This window comes from Haliaeetus leucocephalus, unplaced genomic scaffold (genome assembly GCF_000737465.1).
Source record: "Haliaeetus leucocephalus isolate CR32 unplaced genomic scaffold, Haliaeetus_leucocephalus-4.0 Scaffold906, whole genome shotgun sequence".
In the NCBI taxonomy this organism is placed as follows: Eukaryota; Metazoa; Chordata; class Aves; order Accipitriformes; family Accipitridae; genus Haliaeetus; species Haliaeetus leucocephalus.
In genome coordinates this window covers 4,330,173-4,353,050 of record NW_010973342.1, presented here as the reverse complement: position 1 = coordinate 4,353,050, position 22,878 = coordinate 4,330,173, and the positions used below count along the sequence as shown (strand labels likewise).

The following is a 22,878-nucleotide window of genomic DNA, read 5'->3' as shown; positions in this document are numbered from 1 at the left end:
AATTTAGCCCTATACAGAAACCAGCTCAAAATGCTTGTTTTACAGCAAAGCAATTTATTCACAGTTCTAAGCATCTCGCAGCCTTTTTTTAACTCATTGAATAATCCTTTTAGGTTCCACATAAAGCAGGTGAAATGCTTCTGCTGCAGTCCTAAGGCAGAACACAGGCTGCATAAATAGCATCTAAATTACTAGGAATACAAAATACACATACAGTAATACATACCTACAAAGGCAAATTCATACTGACAGGACTGCAGTGTGTGCTTATCAGCAGCAAAACATCTCGGGGAAAAAAAAAAGTGGCTTTATATTGAAATTGTATATACATTTCTCTCTCTATTTAAACACTTAAATACTATTTTGTGCATGTTCTTAAACCCAGATGCAGGCTCCTTTTTAATGAGCCTGCCTGCTTAAACATTTATTAGCTGGGAGATGTATAGTTTTCATAAAGCTGGCTGAAGCTTTTTGCAGAACATCTTTGCAAAAAAAGCTTTTTTTTTTTGTGTACATGGCCTCAGTCCTTGCAACCTCCTAGAGAGTCTGTCAAGGCGCAACTTAAAAGCTCGTTCAGGCGACCATGACCCCCTGCTAGCAGATTGTCTGCCTAAAAGGTAAGGGAAAGCTAAAAAAGAAGTAGAAACTTAAAAGTAGCTTCTCAAAGGCTGCATAGATCTTTTTTTTGTTAAACCTAAAGTGTTTAAAAGCTTTAATATTGATGGCCTGTCAACTTTGTCCTGATTCTTTGGCTTTCAGTTAAAAGGTTTTTGTTGTTGTAGCTTATGCAGTTGCTCTGTTGCTATGGAAACGTGACATCAAAATGACGTTTCTCTGTTTAAAAGCTTTTAACTAAATTCCTGCCTGTCAGATGTAGGCCCCATTTTGTGCACTCAAGCTTCAAGCTGTTGCAAAAAGGTTTCATATGTTCTGTTGTCATTCAAATTCTTTATCCACATATGCATGTCTTGCACTACAAAAAACCTCAACTAAAAACTCAATCTATATTAAGTGTCCTCTTTTAAAACCCTTTTAGGTCAGTCAGCAATGGCTGCAGCAGAAATTCCCAGTTACATTGTCTCTTCTCAGACTGAGAAACACAGGAGGGCCAGAAACTGGACTGATGCAGAAATGAGAGGTTTAATGCTGGTTTGGGAAGAATTTTTTGATGAGCTGAAACAAACTAAAAGGAATGCCAAAGTTTATGAGAAAATGGCTAACAAACTCTTTGAAATGACTGGAGAAATTCGCCACGGAGAGGAAATAAAGATAAAAATTACAAATATGACATTCCAGTACAGGTAAGCTTCAGTTAATTCTTTTTATTTTAAGAGATTTTAGCAGGGACAACGCAGTGATTTTTGCCTTTCAGAAAGAAGTCTCCTAGAGGAAATCTGTCGATAAAAGATTAAAGATTGTTCATATCGCTTTTAAAATTCTCTCTTGCCAGTGCTGTTACGTCATTGTTAATTTTTTTCCCCCATTTCATGTCAAACTCCGGGGCAACTTTGTTTCTTTATAATTAGCTAGCGTTGTTATGATGCAGAGGGATGGAAATGTATTTAGTGGGAAAAGAGATTTTTTTTTTTTTTTTTCTTCTCTTTGCTGAGGGGACTGATTGTGTTAGCTTGGCAGCAGTTCCTTGCAGTGAAACTCCTGCAGTTTGAAGTGGCCAGCAAGAATCGGTATTGCGAGGCAAAGTTTAAAAAAAAAAAACCCCACCGAATAATGTTTTGGGGGGCTGAAGCTCCTGGATTATGGTCTCGTGAGTTGAAGGGTTACACTTCACGGGGCCAAGAATAATTGAATGTCTTGTTACTGAGTGACACACATTGCTATAATTATAAGCAGCAGCAGCAGCAGCAGCGAAAGAACTATTATATCTGCAGAGAGAGAATCAATGTGCACCGTCAATACTGCTCCAAAGGAGTCGGGGGGAGGGCGGAGGTGTCTACAAGGGGATGATAAAGAACAGGCAGTGTCAGTCAGGAGGGGAAGTTGCCTTTAGAAAATGCGAGGCGTTTGGGCATTTGTTGTTTGCGGGGGAAAAAAATAATTAGAACTTAAAAGAAATATTTGCGTATCTTCCCCCCCCCCTTTTTTTTTAATTCTTATCTCTGTGAGGCACAAACTGCCTCATACTGGAAATCCTGAGTGGTGATTTTAGCTATGTGCTTGTAATGCAAGAAAATCAAATATGTGAGACTCTTATTTAATCTCTCCTCAAAGCTCGTATTAATAATAAAAAAGGTTATTACAGCAGGCAACCATGTTAAAACTGCTCGCTTTTCTGTAAGGCACCCTTACTGTATTTAATGCAGAGACTACTCATCAAATAGAAAACTGGGGAAAATCCTGTAAACCCCTTAACTTTGAATGTCCTCCTCCTACATTTCTAGGATCCACAAGCATAATCTTTAACATCGTTTCCCATAACATTAAACTTGATGTTTTGTAGCAAATGCTAATGTCTCCAAAATGTTTTACTAACCCTGCTGTAATCCTTACAATCTCCTTCGCCCAGACTGTAGACGAGAAAGCTGGAAGTAAGATAAATTTTTGCCCAGCATCACCCAGCAATTCACACTCGGATGCAGATTTAGAAGTCGGGAGTTGTTGGCTACCAGGCCTTTACTTAGTCTGCCAAATCTGCAGTCCTCCCTGCTGAGAAATACATCCCGTGGCACTGAGATTTTACAGGTGTCTAGCAACACTGCACAATATTTAAGTGCTGTAATTGCCAAGTGGAATAGGTTATTTCTGTCAGCCTTTGTTCTAAATTTTCAGTGTTGTCATCAATCAGACTGCCTCAGTTTTTCTAATTAATGTTTTTACTTCAAAGTTGCACCAGGGGAAGGGAAGAAATAAAATCACTCACATACGTGCACTCTGTGTGTGTATGTGTGGAAACACAGCACTTTTAAAAAAAAAATTCATCTTATGTTTCTGTGAACTTCTAAGATTGCTTCTGTTGCATGTTGTCATGCTGCTTTTCTATTTTGCAGTGCATTGCAGCTCCCTGCTTATTAATTAAGATGCTAATGTAGGAGAGTTAGAAAACTGCCTTGCACTGTCACGGTGCTGTTTCATTTTGTATGAAACACATCTTTCTTATTGTTTGTTCTTATCCAAAGCACGCCTGTGTGCTTTGCTTTCGAGGCAAGGGGGTAGAGAGAAGAGGGACAAACAAAAGCTGTGACTTACAATTTCTAGTTTTCTGGGTACTTTTTGTTGGTGTGTGAAGATAGCAGACGTTGTGATGAAACTGTGAATGATGTGAGTTGCCACCGACTGCTGGCTTTGCTGTGAGGCAGCTGAGTTTTAATCCACGTTTTGGTGCCTGCAGGATACTTGAGGAAGATGCTTTACCTCACTATATTTCTGGGCATCATTGCTGCACTGTGGCATAAACTGAAAAAGAAGATCCTCAGAGTAGGAAAATGCTCTATTTTGAGAAAATATTTTGTAATGATTACATAGGGTTAGCAAGCGTGACGTGGGAGAAGGTAGCACCAGCAGCAGGAATGAGGGGGGTGTTCTGCACCCGAGTGGTTATTTCTTCCTACCACTTCAGGATCCTTTACTTTTTTAGGCAACTGCTTACAGTGTTGCAAACGTGCTATGGTCTCTAGTCTTTAATAGTCAGAAATGAACTGGATTAGAATATTTAATCAGATCATATTATTATTTAGCTGTGTGCCATGATTTCATAAAGGAAAATAAAATTTCTGTCCTACAAATTGCTATGCATATGTATATGCATGTATACATACATGTATTTTTTTTTTCTGTAAAAGGAAAAGCAGTACTAGTCCTTTTAACCAAGTTCAGTGTTAAAAGTGTTGTCACTGGCATGTCTTATCTTGGGACATCTCTTGAAACAGATATTAATGATTAGAAACATTAGAGGATCTGAAATAGAAAGCAGTGAACACATTTATAATGGTCCTTTCCAGTTTGAGGATCCCATAGCATTTTAAGATGCAGTTCTGTAAATACTGATTTGCTTATTTTGCTCAGTGAAAGCCATTACTCATTGTGCACAAGAAGTCAAAGTCAGACAAAAATACACATAGGTAAGGGAGGTGTGTTTCTTAGTCGCTAATTATTGCAGTTGCTGCAGCTAATGCAACTACGTGCATGCTTACGGTGGCACAGAGCTCAGTATGGGATTACAGCCCAAGTATTCCCCTGGTTCCTGGTATGTTGGGATTCTATGTGGAATTTTGTGCTGCCAGATAAAGTTAGTTCAGGTGTAGTTTGGTGCATGTGAGCATCTGTCACAAAAGCAATTTTAGGGTGATCGTATCCCGTTCCTCCACATCTGAGGTAAAAACGTTATTCAGATGTTAAAATGCCATTATATAAATCTATTTTATGTCATTGTTTCCTCCTTGAATTCTTGTGTTTATTTCTGACTGCCCTATATTTCAACGAGGTGACAAGAGAATTGAGAAGATGTTTAGGAAACACAATTAGGCTGAGATGTGGAAAGCTTGCTCTATTAAGAGAAATGGAAAAGTTTATGACTTGCTTGGAAAGAAGGCAAAGAAATATAAAGGAGTTCTAGAGATGCGTAAAAATATACAGTACTATTTTTCAGAATATAAAGCAGGTATTTCTTTTGCCATAATACAAGACGTTATTTATTGGAATTGCGAGGCAAGAAATCTAAAACTAGTTAAAGTCATAAATTTGTATTACACTGCATAATAAGCATGTGGAACTCATTACCACTGAAAATCATTGACACCAAGAGAGTGGTAGGTTGTTTCATTATTATTATTTTTACTGAAGATTAGATTTATTAAATAAAAATACAGACATTGTCTTCAAATTAGATAGGGTTATAAAAGACAACAGGTTTCAGGATACTAGTGGTCGATAGAAAATTAAGCAAGCGTCTTTATGGGCAAACGTGCCCCCAAAACCTGTCTATCAAAATGATTCTTGAAGTATTTAGCACTGACCTTAGTCAGAAGTGAGGCAGTGGGATGATGGGCTGATCTGGGAGCGGTTCCTGTATTCCTCTGCATTACCATAGTCCAAGTGCATTTGGATGAAACTATTCAGGGAAAAATATACCATGACCTGAAGTAATTCTTACTGGAGCCTCAGTATATTAAAGGACCATTTCATCCACCGTGGAAATTGGCTGGGTGGAAAATTCTGCCACAGCACCATAGGTGGAAGGAAAATTTTTTTGCAGGTGTGTTTGAGTAAAATTCTGCTTTTAGGAACTGCTGTAGAATCTGAAATATCTGCTGTGGATAGATCAGCCGCCAGGTTTTTAATGTTCAATTTTAAAGACACCTGCTCGGTGAGCTGCGTGAATGTCCCTATTTATCTGTCTTGGAAGAAGGAAGGGCTGAGTCAAGCCTGCTGGAATGCAAAGTTAAGCTTTCTGATGTGCTGGTCATCAAAAGTTTTGCAGAGATTAGCATGCCAGCTCTTGCAGTTTAGCATCACTTAGAGTATGTGCCGAGTTCTTTCCATTATGTGGGCTACTTGGGGCATTCAGCACATACGAACCAGTAATTAGTCCTTCTAAAAGAAAGCACTGTCCTGTCACCGCTAATACGCTGATCTTAATGTGTAACAGTGCACTGTATCTGTTGTTACAATATTTCCACTGACATAATACACACTGGCTTATAAAAAGGAAGAAGGGTTTGTAAAGCTTGCACAGCAGTCCACAGTTTTGACTGATTCCTTCTGATGTTTAAAAATAAGAACTGTGTGAATGCAAATTTATTATTTTCAAAAACATCACCCTCCCTAAAGCCTAGAAACCAGGATGCAGCTGTTGCTTTTTTATTTAAATTGCAGTCAATTAATGTTAATGATTGGTAAATTTGAATCAGTCTCATGATTTGAATAAAAGATTAGTCTAATTTTTTATTTTCATGTGTACACGATAGCAATTAAACATTGTTGCTTGTGTAATCCATTGCTATACTCTATGACATTAAGCAACTGGAATATTTGACCTCTGCTACAGCAAATGATAAAATATAAGTGCAGCCAAATAACTGCAGAAAGTTGAGTTTGAATATTTTGCTATCTTTCTCTTTAATTTCAATAATTTATATCAGATGCAGAACTTAGTACTGTACTTTCATACATCTTTCTTCTCCTCACCATTGATTGGTTCATGAACAGTTGCTATTTATTATTTATTTTGAAAGCTTTTCTCAGAAACCCCAGGAGGTGGATCTTGTATCCATTCCTTAAGGCAAGTAGTAATATCAAATACTGTAATAATAATAAAAAAGCAATAGTGTTTTGAGCAAAGCCTAGAAAAAAGGCAAGTTATAGATTGCTTGCTTTTTACTGACTAAATAACGATGATTTAAAAAAACTCTTTAGAACATAATATTGTAATACTTTTATTTTAGAAGGAGAATTAATAGGCGCAAAGAATAAAGTCTGAAGAAAGGTCAACGGCAGCACAAATTACTCAACTGTTGTCTCAGTCCATTCAGTGGAGCATTTTGGCAGTAGGATCTCAAAGCCCATTAATTTATTCACTTCTCTGCAATAAGACAAACAACCACTTTTCAGATTAACTGGATTGACAATGTTTTTCATACTTCAGACATTTGTCCACTGGTAGCTCGACTTTGGTCCCTGAGTTTTTGGAGAGAGTTCTCAGTTGCCTCTGCTCTCAGCTGGATTTTAATAGAGCCTCATGAAACAGCAACAGGTCTAGATAAACTCAGCATGAATTTATTTTGCAAGGTCTGTTGACTTTCTCACTTACCTCTGTTTCTTAGCTAATTTTTCTGCCTGGCTTGCTCACTCAGGCAGTGATTTGCCCAATTTCAAAGTGTTGAATGTTTGGCTCCTCTTCCTCTCTCATTTCCGGTCTCTTGCACCCCAGCCTTACTATTGTCCTGTTTCTTTTTAATGTCTTCATTTTTCATTAAAACAAACAAACAAACCACAGAGAAATAAAACGATCAAAAAACCCCCAACTTTATGTTTTGGATGCAACTAAGACCTGGTGTGATGAGTTATGGTAATGACTGACTGACAGCAGTAAATTCATCTTTGCTTTAGACTTCAGTTCTGCCAGGGTTATGCTTTCCTTGATACAGGCAAAAACTCTCAGCTGTCTCACTAGGTTTTCTGGACTTCTGGCAGTTGTGGAAAAAATTATTTAAAAATCAGTGAATTCTGAAACTTGGTATTAATATTGCTAAGTTTGGTTTGTTTTTACCAGAAAGCTAAACCATCACCACTATTCCAGTGAATGTTCTCCCTGTTAACCTCCACCTGCCGCGTTCCTACTTCTTTTCCAGAGGACTGACACTCCCTTCCCCCTTATCTTCTCATCTCTCCATCTATTTCATCCTTTTTTTCTTTATGTATGAGCCAGACTCTGTACAGGTAGATGGTTGCTGCTGGTGCTGCTTTTAAGCTAACAAAGTTCTCTTGCCTACCTTCTGGTAGTGATCCTTTTTTTTTTAGCCCAGAGCTATGGTAAGCAGTCAGAAGTGAAAAAATTAGTATCCATTCAATGCATTCAGAGCCAGAGAAATACCTTGTTTTATATAGCTGCAACTCTACAGCTGTGTGGGCGGATAATAAACAACAGCTCTTCCTTCAAAATCGTGATAGTTTTGTAAAAAAAAAAAACCCGTGGTCTGGGTACACAGCTGAGCTCAGACATAAAACCCAAGGTACTGACCTACTCGGGTGAAACACCTGCTCCTGAAAACTTTTCATAGAATCACAGGATGGTTTGGGTTGGAAGGGACCTTTAAAGGCCATCTAGTCCAAGCCCCTGCCATGGGCAGCGACGTCTTCAACTAGATCAGGTTGCTCAGAGCCCCGTCCAACCTGACCTTGAATGTTTCCAGGGATGGGTCATCTACTACCTCTCTGGGCAACCTTGTTCCAGTGTTTCACCACCCTCATTGTAAAAAAAGTCTTCCTAATACCTACTCTGAATCTACCCTCTTTTAGTTTCAAACCATTGCCCCTTGTCCTGTTACTACAGGCCTGGTAAAAAGTCTCTCTCTGTCTTTCTTATGATCCCCCTTTATATATTGAAAGCCCACAATAAGGTCTGCCCAGAGCCTTCTCTTCTCCAGGTTGAACAACCCCAACTCTCTCAGCCTTTCCTCACAGGAGAGGTGTTCCATCCCTCTGACCATCTTTGTGGCCCTCCTCTGGACCCACTCCAACAGGTCCATGTCTCTCCTGTGCTGAGGACTCCAGAGCTGAATGCAGCAGTCCAAGTGGGGTCTCACCAGAGCAGAGTAGAGGGGCAGAATTACCTCCCTCGACCAGCTGGCCACGCTTCTTTTGGTGCAGCCCAGGATACGGTTGGCTTTCTGGGCTGCGAGCGCACATTGCCAGGTCATGTCCAGGTTTTCATCCACCAGTACCCCGAAGTCCTTCTCCGCAGGGCTGCTCTCAATCCCTTCATCCCCCAACCTGTATTGATGCTGGGGGTTGCCTTGAAAATCACCACCAAGGGTGGGTGATTTAGTGAAAGCAGATGCAAGTAATAAGGCTGAAGATACTTGGTTCCTTCTTTATTTCAGTCTTCACTGCCTAGGTGTCTCAGTCTGGTGTGCCTGGAGCAGGATTGGAGGAAATACCAGTAGTAGAAAAGGATTGAGTCAGGAATCACCTGTGAAAGTTTGTGAAGATTGAGGGAGGTCCCTGGGGACCGAAGAAAGGCCACTGTTGAACCCACCTTCAGAAAAGGCAAGAACAGGAATTAAAAGTTGACCAGCTTCCCTTCAACTCCTGGGAAGATCACAGAGCAAGCCATTTTGGAAGCAATTTCCAGTCACATCAAGAAGGTGGTGGTGACTGGAAATAGCCAGAATGGATATACTAAGAGTGACTCATATTTAACTGACCTGCTTGCTTTCTGTGATTAAATGACTAGATCTGTGGATGAGGGTAGAGCAATGTATATTGTCTAGCTTGACAGTAGAAACCCTTTTGACACGGTCTCTGGTAACAGCCTTGTATCCAAGTTAGGATGTTATACTCCAAATGGAGATACTACCAGCTGGGCGAAAAACTGGCTGGATCTCTGGGCTCAAAGAGTCATGGTTAATGGCTTGTACTCCACCTAGAGACTCATTCCAAGCAGAGGACTGTAGGGATTTATACTGGGACATGCCCTGTTTAACATCAACAACCTGAAGGTGGAGGTGGTGGAGTGCATGCTTACAATTTTGCAGACGATGCCAAACTTGGGGGTCTGCACATGCAAGGGCAGGGCTACCATTCAGAGGGACCTAGACAGGCTTGAGGAATGGGCTGACAGGGAACTCATGAAATTCAACAAGGGCAAATGCAAAGTCCTATCCCTGGTATGGTTGAATCCCCTGCACTGATACAGATTGGGGATGGACTGGTTGGGCAGCAGCTCTGCTGATGAGGACTTGGGGGTCCTGGCTAACGTGAGGCTAAACACAAGTCTGGCCCCAGAGCAGAGTCGGCAGAATACCAGCTCTGAGCTTTCCCCGTCCTTTTTGGCACAATGTTTTGCAGTCCTCAAGGCTCAAGCCATGTCCTGTGAAGTTTTAATGCAGCTGCTGGATTTTGCACTGGCATGGCTGAGATGTGCTCACTCATGGCTTTTTGCCGTCTCACCCGTGGGGATGACCGGCCATGGCAAATGTGTTGCAATGAGCTGCTGAGGATGGTAATGTTTTAAACCCCATTGCTTGAATATATTGGGGGTTTCAACATGGGCAAACAAATGTGGAATGTAGACTTGGCTAGTAGCTTATAGTGGTTTAATTGATATGTTTTTCATGCAAATACCCTAAATAATTGAACTAAAAATAATCAATATCAAGTGATGGTTGCTGTCAGCCCTGTATTTAGCTATTTTGTATCTGTGCTGGACGGATATACATGTATTTGTAGGTTGCGCTAGATACTCTCTGACAATGAAATTGCAGCAGTAGGTTGTGAAACATGTATGAAATTAAAATTTTGAATGCATAGAGGGCATAAAAATATGGATGGCTGTGGAGGCTTTGCTATGCAAGACTATGATGTGCATTTCTAAATAGCTGGAAAAGCTCATCAGACCTTGCAAGGATGAGAAAAAAAAAAAAAAGAATCCTTAAATGGCTTTAAAATTTAAGCAAATCTTTCTGCCTTCTTTGCTCACTGGTGGATTTCCTCTTACCCTAGGCTGAGAGCTGTTTAAAAGGAAGAACTTCAAGTTCTTGCTTTTAAGTTTGGCACAATTTTTGTCATGTTTACATGTTACTTAATTCTATCCTTTGCAGGACCGGTGTGGGCAGGATGGATTCTGAGGAGGAAAAACCTGAAAGGCTTCAAGAAAACGGGGGGGGGGGGGGGAGGAGGGAGAATGACAGGTGTCCAGGAAGAGTTTTTATCCTTTTTTTTGCAAATGGAAACCTCTTGCTAGCTGTGAGAATCAGATTTGGTTCAGCTTTTTGTTAATTTGAATGAAATTTACTTTATGAAAATGGAGCATTTGTCATTGGTCTTGTCTTTCCTGTTGTGTGTTCCCTTGCTGCATTTTGATTTAGAGTAACAAGATCCCAACTGGGAAAGGCAAATGAAAAGGAAGTTTGGGACTCTAGCTGGACACTGGAGTTTCTTTGAGATGTATAATTCATCTATACACCTCAGTTTTATACTTCTCAGTAAAAGTAAATAAAATAACAATGGGTACCAAGTGGGATAGCAGTGAACTTTGTGTTAGGACTGAATAATAGGTCTCATAATAAGATGCATGTGAAAGACAAGGTCATGGTTGGTAGTCATCTCACTATAATGTTTTTGTGCATGCTGTTTATAGTGCATTATTAATTGTTTTTGTTGGTTTTTTTGGTAAATTAATGAAATTCTATACTTCTTCCTATGCTGATCTTTATTCTGTAACAGACATCTACATCTCATGGTTATTACTAGGATGTTTACCTAGGCAATTCAGAGCTTCTAGGCTATATTGCGAAAAGGATATAAATTATATTTATAGCCACTTGTATTTATCATGGAAAACAAATACTCATTTTTCAAAGCATGGAAGGACAGGGGATGCCCATAGTTTGGTAAAGGCTGTGGTGTGTTGCATACTCCAGTTGTCAGGGACTGCTGTGAGACTGGTTAGTCTGGCACTCTGTAAGGGGAAGAAAAACTATTCTACAACCAACATAGTTCTGTTTCCATTAGAAGTTGTAATGTTCTTTATTTGTATTGAATTTCATTTGGGGTTTACATGCAACTTTTAATCACAGGTCAAAACTAGGAAAAGAAACTAAAAGGCTTCATTGGAGATTAAAAGAATAAAGTGTTTAATTTTATTCTGTTAAAGCATTCAGTTTGACTCCTAAATGTGACCAGAACAAATGTTTTGAGATAGAAGATCTGTATGAAAAGTACTTTTGTAGGAAAACAAGATTTAATGTTGTATGCCTTTTCTTACAGGAAATTAAAATGCATGACTGACAGTGAAACGGTTGCACCTGACTGGCCTTACTACAAAACCATTGATAGGATCTTATCCAAAGTGACAGACCACAGTGATGTGAAAATGCATGAAAATCAGCAACCAGGTCCTTCTACATCACAGACGGAGGCCTCGCAGTCTCCATCAGCTAAGTCTACACCTCTGTATTTGCCATATAACCAGTTTACATATGAAGGAAGGGAAGAGTGCTTTGAAGATGAACATTCAGAGAGCTCGTCAAGCTTACTTTCTTACAAGCTGAGGTAGCATCTATTTTCCCCCCTTGTATTTCACAGAATGAACTGGATCTGCTATGTAAAGGGGACACCCTAGAACATTTTTCTCCAACAGCTTTTGTATCTTTTTTGTAAATCACAAATGAGATCTGTTCCCCAGTCTCAGCCACTTTGCTGAATAAGGGCATTTTCTTTATTCCTTTATGAGATACTAGAGGGCAGTAGGAGGACCGGGCAAAAAGTTGTATAATATTGCCAAAACTCAGCATGCATGTCACTGCTCACATGAGGTAGAGTGTTTATAATAGGAGCATAGGCATGTTCAAGAGAGTCCTGCAGTGCAATCAGAGATACAACATACTGCTTAGATGATTTTTGGCTTGCTCCAGTTTTGCTTTTGGTATGAGTATGAAATTTCTCTGGTTTCAGCTATTATTAAAATGGTGAAAAGATGCAAACTAAACATTTCAGTGGACACTGAAATGCTGCTCATGTAGTTTTGAAGTACATTGTAACATTTTAAATACAATTGAGAATGTCACTTTTTCAAAGTAAATGCTAGTTTGAGAATGCAAACATGTTTCCTTTTTCCATAAGATTGGAGTTCTCTGGAAGGCAATGTTTTAACAAAAGGCAGGGTTGTATACTCGATACAAATTTTAGCCTTTACTGGTCTCATTTTTTGTCCAGAGTGGTGTGAAATAAGAGTTTATTACAGTTTTCTGGCAGGAAAAAAGTTGATCCTAGAGATCCTTATCATGAGTCTGTGAGGCTTTAACTATGACAGTAAAATTATCTGTCAGTCATGCAACTGAGAAGGTGTTGAGCTGGAAGCAGAACCAACCTAACAAGTTTGGATTATTGTTTCCAGGCTTACTCTTGGATGAATAAAACTAGGGTAAATTCATTCTATCATTCAAGCAAATAGCCCTTGAACAGCTGATTATTTTTTAAAACTTTTTTTTGGCAACTGAATACATATTAGGGTGTGTAATTCTTGAACTGTAAGCAGCAATTTTTTTCATCCTAGTTCATTGTAAGCAGATATCCCTGATACACAATCTCTCTTGATTTTAGGATTTGCAAACTCCAAGATCACTTTTCTGAAGCAATAACTTTTTTTTTCTAATTCACAATTTGATTTCCAATAATATTATTTAATATTTAATTAGAAGGTCACTTTTCCACAAATATGAGCTATAGTTTGTTCACTAGGCTATTTAATAACATCAGACTTTTTCAAAATGCCAGATGTTAAGTTTCTTCAGCTTAGGGACAACTCCAGGACAATCCAGTTTTGTACCATAGGTGACTGGTAGGGGATGACAGAGGTCACCACACCAGGTTTCATTACAGAGTGTAGACAAGCCATCACAGAAGTCAAGGTAATCGACCACAAATGTGTATCTATCTGTTGTGCTTACAGTTTGCACGTGGACTCCCACTGTCACGTAGATGCTTTCATTCACAGCTAAAGTGGACTTAAGCCATTCTAACTGAATTATTTCCACAGTGTTAAGATCTGGAAAATTTAGGCTATAATGCATTTTAGCCAGCTTCAGGGTTAGTGGGTTTTTTTACTTTGTCCAAGGTAATTACCTAAGCTGTTTTAGTAAAAAATATTTTAACTTTACTTGGCCAATGTAGAAACTGCAGGTCATTTAACTCTGGCCTTTAACGGCACAGGCTGGCTTTCAACTGGCTGCAAGGCTGTATGGGAGGTAATGATGCTTTGTCCTTGCAGTAGGTCAGGCTGCAGTGCTGCTGTTGCCTGCTAAGGATGGCTGTGCAACTGGGTTTGGGAGCTGGAGGAAAGGGTAAGTCAGGTATCAGTGTGGTAGGACCTCCATTATACATTGCTCTCTAATTTACAAATGCAGCCGTGCTTTCACAGCCTCTACTATAAACAACTTTTGTGCAATATAATATTGTGCTTATCATTTAACAGCAAGATACGTACATATTCACAAGCTAAAATACAGTTCTGCTGTGTTTTAAAAAAGAAAAAGTTGAGCGGTAGATACCACTTGAGAGATTAGTATGACGTTTCAGGTGACCATTGTGATCGGATTAAAAATTAGAAGGCACTTGTGATATTAATGGGGCACATATGTGGGAGGAGGAAAAGTGGTATTCCAATAGTCATAGGAGGTTTTGAAAAGCTTGTAGAGCTTTGACCTGTTTAGTTTAGCCTGATGAATGAGAGAAGGGTAGGGAACCCTTCTTGGCCAGAAGGAAATACAGTGCTTGCTAATGATATCAGATGGGTTAAAATCACTTACAGCTGCCATGGTAAGACAAGGAAGATAATTCTTTTAGAGTTACTAATGGAAAATTATGAACTGAGAAGCACTTTTCAGTGTAAGCAATTAGTGTGTCATCCTGTATTTGAAAAACACTTTAAAATAGCCAACAAGAGAGAAAAGAATTAGCATACAAAATTTGGGTCCATCTTGGCTTTTTTGTAAATGCCCTTGCCTCTAAACAGTACACAGTTGATCTAACAGACTCAAAAAAGGAGCTAAAGGCAATACTGGGATTCGAAATTAAAAGAGCATTTCAGGTCCTCAATTTCTCTCTTGATTTTTGTACTTTACGGCTACACAAAACAATTATTTTGAAACATTTTGAAAAGTATATGCACATATCTATATGTAAAATATAGACGCATTTTACAGCTTTATATTTTACAACTGTATATTCCTTTTTTTCCTGTGAAGCAGACTATACACAGATCAGTCAAGTATGCAAAGTAAGCTTAGGGTATGGGATTTTTTTCTTCAGTAATAAAAATCATAATATTACGGCAACAATAGATAGTGGAAAAAACCTCAAGCAGTACTTTTTTTAAGTCAATTTTTAAACTTCTGAAAACTTTAGTGTTATTCCCTTAAACTCTCAAACACAGCTTTTGAGTGTCAGCTTTGTATTTTCCACAGTATCCTTGAACATAGCAGGAGGATACTTGGCTATATAAATTACAATTTAAAAAAATGTATTGATTTTAATGTTTAGCTTTCATGATAGAGGAAGATTCCAAGATTTATACTTCAATCAATACATACATAGTCTCAAGTTAAAAATAGCTGAAACTGGGTTTCTTTGCATTTTTATTTGAAATTCTTTGTATTTGGGACCTTCTTACAAAAAACAAATTTTGCTAGGTAGTGATAATACATTTCATGTGGGATAAAATTAATTTTTATTTTTGTTGCAATTTCCAGATGAGGAAAACATTTGGAATCCCTATTTCCCTTTAGTGTGGCTCCTGCTATTTGTTTAGTATTGTTCTAACACTGTTCTTGGGCTTCAACAAAGCTTGTATTTTACTGCAATGTCCATAAAATATCTGACAATAAGAGAATTATTCTATTATGGTCAGATAATATAATGCAATGTGGCGGAGTCTTGTACTGCAGCTTAAACTTTTAGAATCAAAATTCCTGACACCACTATAAATGACTTTTTATCTAACTGAAAACAGTGTTTTTTCACCCTGTGGACTAATTTATAGTCTTTATTTTCATTGTTAAAGTAATGACAGAACATAATTATACAGACTGCGAATGTAATTCAGACTTCATCTGTTCTGCCATTTCTATTGTACTGAAAATGGGGGTCAAAGAGTTACTTTCACAGATTAATAGACCATAATAAAACCACCATGTCATCTACTCTGACTTCTTGTTAAATACCATCCGTGTACTTGAATCCAGTTATTTTGGTGTGGAGCCCAGAAATGTTATGGAGGGGGTTCTGTGACATGCTTCCTTTCAGCAGAGGACTACTGCACTCAGGAGCCCCATGTCTCTGTTGTCCTCCACTTCTCTGCTTCCATGATTCATTTGACTCTTGGAAATTTTTACTAGATATTCAGTCTAGATCTGATGTATTCAGAAGATGGAGAATTCAGTCATCCCTATGGGGTTCTGTTCTAGTGATTAATCCTTTGCTTAAACCAGTGTCTTGTTTCTAATGTGGATATAGTGATTAAAATGTCAGATATTACTTCTATTTATTTTTCTTTTCACTATATTGGAGACCCTTTCAGCATTTTTCACTTTTTGCCTCAAGGTAGTTGTGTACCATGATCATACCATCTTTGGTATTCTTTAATTTTTAAATGTAGGTTAAATAATTTGGTACAGAAGGTTTACATATGGAGAAAGAGTAAGAATTGGTAACATGAATTAGCTAAGATATGAATTGTTTAATAGAAGTGCATTAAAACTTGGCGAGGTTGCTAATTCAGGAAATAACAGTTTTGGCAAAGCCTTTAATCTTTCTAAAATTATGCCATGGCTATTTAAAATCTGAATGGGCAGCATCTACAAAGAAGTTTGAGCTTTAGGCTATGCGCATTATGTAGTGCATCTTAACTCATTATGCAGACTTGTTATCATAGCAAGATGCTTTGCCCAGGCTCCAAGCCATTTTTGTGGTTCTTTTCTATACTTGACTTCAAGGATGAGCCTCATTAATTCCTGAATGCATCTGGCTGTATTTGAATGAGCCGAGTTTACCAGGAGATCCAGGTTGCTCGATCCTCAGTCCTCAAACTCTGAAGATCTTTGTGCCATCTCTAAAATTAATGAGACTTATTTCCAGATCATTGTTAATTATTTTCCATAAAGATATGCGTTATGGAGGTCCACTCAGATTTGTACCTAGCTAAAAAAGCACAAACAAGTCAGAAATAGCCCTTAGCTGTTGAAAGCCATAAATTCCAGAAGCCAGTGGTACTGGAGACCCATTTGCCATGGAGTAGTCAGAAAGGAAGAATTGTTTTAGTGGTTTTGTGGGGGTAAAACATTTTGGTAGACAGATAACTCTTTGTATTCAACTCCTGCTTCATTTATTATTCACACACATCCCTGAAATTGGGCCTTATTGGGTGAGTGCAGGCAATCAATCAAGGAGCTTCTAATTGAACAGTGAATTAAATCGATCTTAGATAGGTAGGCAGCAAATGCATTTGAGACTTGCCTAATATCTTGCCTAATTACATCTGGAGGTTTTGCTTTGTTCACCCTGGTCCCCAGTAAACACTGTCATTTCTGCTCGGCCTCCTAGATGAGATGGAACGTTTTCTTTCCCTTGGTTTGCTTCCTTTGAACCCTGCCTGTCTGTTCTAGAGCACAGTGTGGAAATAGCTTTGCAAGAGTCTGCTTGTAACACAGTCCCAATGCCAGAGCTCCTCCACACTTCATTTGTGCAGTCGGGGGAATACCAGTGCCAATTCTTTCGGAGGCTCCCTGCCGTAGACACTGTGAAGGCCCGAGAGTATCAGCAGATTTTGTACTTGAGGTCCTGGATTTCCTAAACCCCTCTTTCCTCCAGATCTCAAAATCTACCTTCAGAGACTAGGCAGACTAGGCTTGGCAAAGAGTGGAGATGCTTCTTTGGCAGAGGCTGTGGATGCTGTCAGGATCTGTTGCACCCCTACTGTCACAGACATGTTGGCTGCACAGGAATGCAACATGGAGAATCGGCAACAAGAACCGACTGGTGTTTGCTGCAGCAAACATTGATCATTTCTTATGCTCATGCCTATAGATTGCCAAACTACACATACTCCTAGCTGAAACTATTTGAGGATACTGATGCTGGTGGGCTACACAGTGCTGAACGCATATTCCTATCCCTGCTTCCCTCTCGACTTTCTGTTATAAAAAGTTACTGACACTGGAGAGGTCTCTCTGGTGTGCTGCCTAGGAGAGCTAAAACTTCTCAAGAAAGATGGCTAAATATCTGAGGAAATGCTTCAGTATTCATATAACTCCTTCAGGCATCACTGGACATTTTACGTTGTTTCATGTTGCTGAGGGTTCTTTACTTGTAAATCAGATTCTTTAGGTCATTCTTTTGTAGACCCCTTCTCAAGAGCTCTCCTTCAAGAGCTATTCTGAAAGAAGAGAGGATTGTAAATTCCAAGTCCTTAGTATGGACTTGTGAGTGATCACAAAACCTTCTCATTGATAGTCACTGTGGCTGGAGAGAAAAGGAGACTGGGAACACCATCAAAGCTAGGGGTGTCTGAAATTCTTTTCAATGAAGGCTGTCTAATTACCAAGTCATGTTTGTTAATTGTAAACAAACATAGAGGGTACTTAGGAGACCTTGAAGTATCCTTGTGCCCTGGCTTTCAGGGGGACTTCTCTGTGCTGAAACCTGATTTTGAGCAAGCGCTTGTCAGCGAGTACTTTCTCAGTTATTAGCAGACTGCAGGTACTGCTGATACAGTTCCCCAGGTAGCTGCCATCACCACCACACATTTTGCTTCTCTTTCCTCTCTGAAGCTGTGCAAGACAATAACTGTCTTGGGCATATGGTTATATGTCTTACAGGTTTTTGACGGATCACAACTGTTTAACTGAAAAACAGATAAAATCCTGTACAGACTCTAGGAAAACACTTCAAAGATTTTTTTTCTTCTCTTAAACATAAGGCTTATTTTAGGTCTTTCAATCCAAATTACTCTATGTCCTTTTTTCATGTTTTTTTTTTGGTCTCGATTGAAATTAAAAACCACATGGCAGCCACAATTGCCAAGAAGGTCACGCAATACTCAGTGCAGCTCAGTACCATTGACATGCCTCAGATCTTCTCTCTCATTCCTTATGAAGGACCATTCTCACCAGGGCTTACTTTGACAAGATGCAAGCCCTCTTGTGGCTCTAGGAGACAGTTCTTACTTATTTCAGATAGCTACTTTCTAGTACTGTATAGGGAAGAGTGTAGAGATCCATCAAGCTTTCAATATTTAAATCCTTTGTGAAGACAAGTTTAAATTCAAAAGGTGACTTTGGCTAAAATAATACCATAATTTCAGAAAGTTTCTTGCTCTGCCTACCAGAAAACATGCATTCTTTGTGAATGTGAATGCAGCGATGGGAACCTTGGAATAACAGATTCAGTGCTTTCCTTAGACTGCTGTAGACCTTTTCAACTTGCTTGACCTCTTTGAGAACCACATTTCAAATCATTCTGGCCCTTAGAGTTAATGGGGAGAAACAGAATTTGCTGTCAGCCAAGACCCATTCTTGCAGGATTGGCTGGCTGTGATAATCTCAGTAATCAGCTGCAAGCTTGACCCACAGTTTGAGCAGAGCAGCATGTATTTATTTTACACACATTTATTTGATGCCCAAAGTCAAATATGATATATAGATCTGCAAAGGTGAGCTTATTTTGTATATCTTCCAAAGTGTTGTTTAGCATAAAGATGATGACTTTTCCTTTCCCTTAGCATCATGGTAGTAGTGTAATAGTGATAAAGCCCTTTGAATTGTACAAGTAACTTTAAATTCTTGGATAATCTGAAAGCCAGTGGTCTTGTTCACTGTGTTAGTGTGCCACCTGCAAAGGAGCATTGTTGTTCTTTCTTACCTGTGCACAGGGAGACAGCACATTCAAATGACTAAACAGTGCTCAAACTGTTTCCCTCATGACCAATTCTAAATTTTTTTCTCTAAGATTTTAATAGCATTTAATTTAATCCACTTGTTTCTTTTTGTAGAACTCACCCTTTTTCGGTCATTGCATTCTTAAATGTCAAGGGGCTTGTATCTTTTTGTTATATTTGCATTAATTCTTTCAGGTGCTTAGGATTGTTTATTTCTCTTGCTGAGAGATCTGAATGTCACAGTCACTGTTGCACAAAGCCTGTCAAGTAGGATAAGAACATGAATGAAATTATGATACAAATCTGCCACAGCTGAGTGACCTCCCTCTCCACTCCCCTTCTTCCCATTAATGAAAATACATTCCTCAAGAGTTCAAGTTACCCTTATTCAAGGATGCCTTGAAATCTGCAAGATGTTGACATAGCATACTACTCACAACTGTGCTATCTCATTATTGCATTTCACCTAGAAAGGATACTGCATTTGGCAGAACATGACTGAGATTGCTGTTTGTGTGAACAGACTTCAAGACCCATCATCAGATAACTTTGATGTTGGGGACTCCAGTCTGGAGTTACAAAAAGTGTGAACAAACGCGTGGACTACCACTTTAAGTTAGAAAAGAAGTGATCCAGCTGTAACTGGAGGTTTTTAAGACGTGTCATACACTTACACATTTGCCGGCTCGTACTCAGCCGGCTGCCGACCAGCACCCCCAGGTCCTTTTCTGCCGGGCAGCTTTCCAGCCACTCTTCCCCAAGTCTGTAGCACTGCATGGGGTTGTTGTGACCCAAGTGCAGGACCCGGCACTTGGCCTTGTTGAACCTCATACAGTTGGCCTCAGCCCATCGATCCAGCCTGTCCAGATCCCTCTGTAGAGCCTTCCTACCCTAGAGCAGATCAACCCTCCCTTCAACTTGGTGTCATCCTCAAACTTGCTGAGGGTGCACTCGATCCCCTCATCCAGATCATCGATAAAGATACCAGACAGAACTGGCCCCAGAACTGAGCCCTGGGGAACACCACTTGTGGCCGGCTGCCAAGTGGATTTAACTCCATTCACCACAACTCTTTGGGCCCAGCCATTGAGCCAGTTTTTTACCCAGAGCACGGTACGCCTGTCCAAGCCATGAGCAGCCAGTTTCTCCAGGGGAATGCTGTGGGAAACGGTGTCAAAGGCTTTACTAAAGTCCACATAGACGACATCCACAGCCTTCCCTTCATCCACTAAGAAAAGAGGGAATCTTGTAAGCTGTATCCTGCTAAACTTTTATGTTTATAATGTTTTGTGATGGAATATATAAATGAGTGGTCACTGCAACTATTGTGTCTCAGTGCAAGGGCAAATTCTGAGACTAGTATTCTGTAGTGGGTCCAGCCTTCCTGATGCAATGCTTTAAGAAACAAGCTGTAACTTACCACCACACATAACAGTGCAGCGCTTTCTCTGGATGGGATGGTTATTGCAGCATTAAAATTGGAGTTTTAATGGCCAGATGAGCAAAATCTCTCTCCCAATACAGTTTATAAATTCAATGTGTAAGAAATGTCAAGATTTAAAAAAAAAAAAAAAAAAGCCTGGTATTGTGCAGGGAAAATTCTTATTAAAAACAATGAGATTTAAAAACTTTTTTTTTTTAAACTGTCTGTAACACTATGCAATAATTCAGTAAATACTTATGTTTTGGCATGAACTTGAGAGGGAATTTATTGGAGAACACAGGTTTAAAAATAGGACTAGGTTGTAGCTTGGCCAAGAATGTAGTATAGAATTTTAGGTTCTAACATAGTTTTTTTTTTTTTATAAATATAAGTTTAATTGTTAACATGTATTCACATTTCAGAGCTGAAGAAAGACCAGTTAAGAAAAGAAAAATGCAAAGCTGCAGCTTCCAAAAGAAGAAGCTAAAAATAATGGAGGCCATGTTGGAAGAACAAAAGAAGTTGAGTAGAGCTATGGAAGAAACCTGTAGAGAAGTACGCAGGATTCTGGATCAGCAAAACATCATTCAAGTTCAAAGCTTACAGTTACAAGAGAGAATGATGAATCTACTGGAAAAAATGATCTCCAAATCTAATGTGTAGTTTCCTTTGTGAATGCCTCTGAGATTACTATTGATATTATAGATATCCCTTTATTGCACACCATATGTGTGTCTGTTGCCCTATTCCCAGGTTTTCCATGGAAATTAAAACCCTAGTGTAATCTTAGTTAAGCAAAGAGAACAGATAATGCAGGGCGAGAGGTATCCAGTATGATAAAATTAGTGCAATATATGCCGAAGTTGAATTATTTTTATATGGAAAGGTTAAGGAATGAATAGCTCTGGGAACTTCAGTACTATTTATGCCTAGGTCAGGTATTGTTTTACAAACAGTGGTGTTGTATATTGCTTCACATCAAGGACTGTAGCTTGACCTGTTGTAGGAGAACGAAATAGTGCATTTCTAAACATGGTAATTGCATCTTGACTTTGCTGATGATTAAACCCTGTTTTGAAACATATGCCGTGATTGTGCAAGTGAACTATGGTTCTTGTGAAGAGCTAGTTGGGACCATGAGATACATCATTTTAAACTCCATGCCTGATATGAATAGTACTCTAAAGTATTAGGGTAAAAATAGTCTATTCAAATACACTTTTGATATAAAGAGAAACCCCCAAACCCACCTTACTATATGCTGAATACTAAAATGTATAGAAGATACTTGAAGTTGCTTTTGATATTAAATGTTTAATTTTTTTCATTATTAACTGGAATCTGTTGACTTAATGAACAACCAGCAATGAAAACTCTCATTTATTCTCTATCACAAAAGAAAAATATTGTATTGTGTGTATATACATATATATATATATAATCTATCAAATGAAATAAAGAAAAAGAAGAAACTTATTTATTATTGCTGGGCAGATAGTATGCTTTGGGACAATGAAAAATACTGGGAGAGATAACCACGGTCAAAGTTTTTAAATTCTTAATTGCAGTGCAAAGATCTATACTGATGCCCAAAATATAGAGGTGGAAGTCATGAAGAACATTCAATACCTCTACAGTAGTAGTTGCTGGTGGCACAGCTTCGGTGTGCAATTAGAGGTTTTAAGGTGTGGTCTGTAGGGAAGATCAACATTGATATACCACAAGAGGGAGCTGGAGGCATAAAGGATTGTATTTAAGTCGTTAAGATGAGGTTCCAGCAAATGTTTCATTCTTCAACGAAATATGACATTGAAATAACCTTTAACATAAACTTAAGAATTTATCGGCTGAATTTCCTATATACCATTTCTTTTTGCATTCTCCTTGAAAAACATATTTCTGCTGCTTTCACTGTATTTGCAAGACTGAAGGTTAGATTCAGATATAGAAGTATGGAATTAATGTTAGTACTAAGAACTCAGGCCATTTTCCATTCCCACTATTAAATAATGCTCCCTCTTGAAACTTTGCTTTTGAATTTTTGCATTTTCCTATATATTTTAACATATTGTTGCCTAAGCTAATGTTAGCTAAACTATTTTAAAACCCAGACCCAGCCAATTAATCTGTAATTATGTTTAGTGAACAGGATAAAGGTTATACTCACCAAGCAAAGTAATAATATGTGGAAATGTTTCTTAGAAGATCCTGCAGGTATGAAGATTAAGAAAGATTAAGTATGTAAATGCGGCCCATTCCTAGAGAGTTTAATTCATGATAACAGGATAATGCAAATGTAGTAGAAGACTGAACCAGCAGAAAATGGTGGCTGCTGAAGTATAAGCGAAAT

At 38.8% G+C, this 22,878-nt stretch overlaps 1 protein-coding gene across 1 annotated transcript; it reads left to right on the top strand.

Annotated features, from left to right (window-relative positions):
* Positions 1-583: 583 nt before the first annotated feature.
* Positions 584-22,001, top strand: MSANTD1 (Myb/SANT-like DNA-binding domain containing 1). Its single transcript, XM_010583517.1, is given in 4 exon segments — positions 584-617; positions 1,037-1,301; positions 11,443-11,727; positions 20,951-22,001. Coding segments are annotated over 4 exon segments (825 nt in total). The 3' UTR covers positions 21,192-22,001.
* Positions 22,002-22,878: the final 877 nt, after the last annotated feature.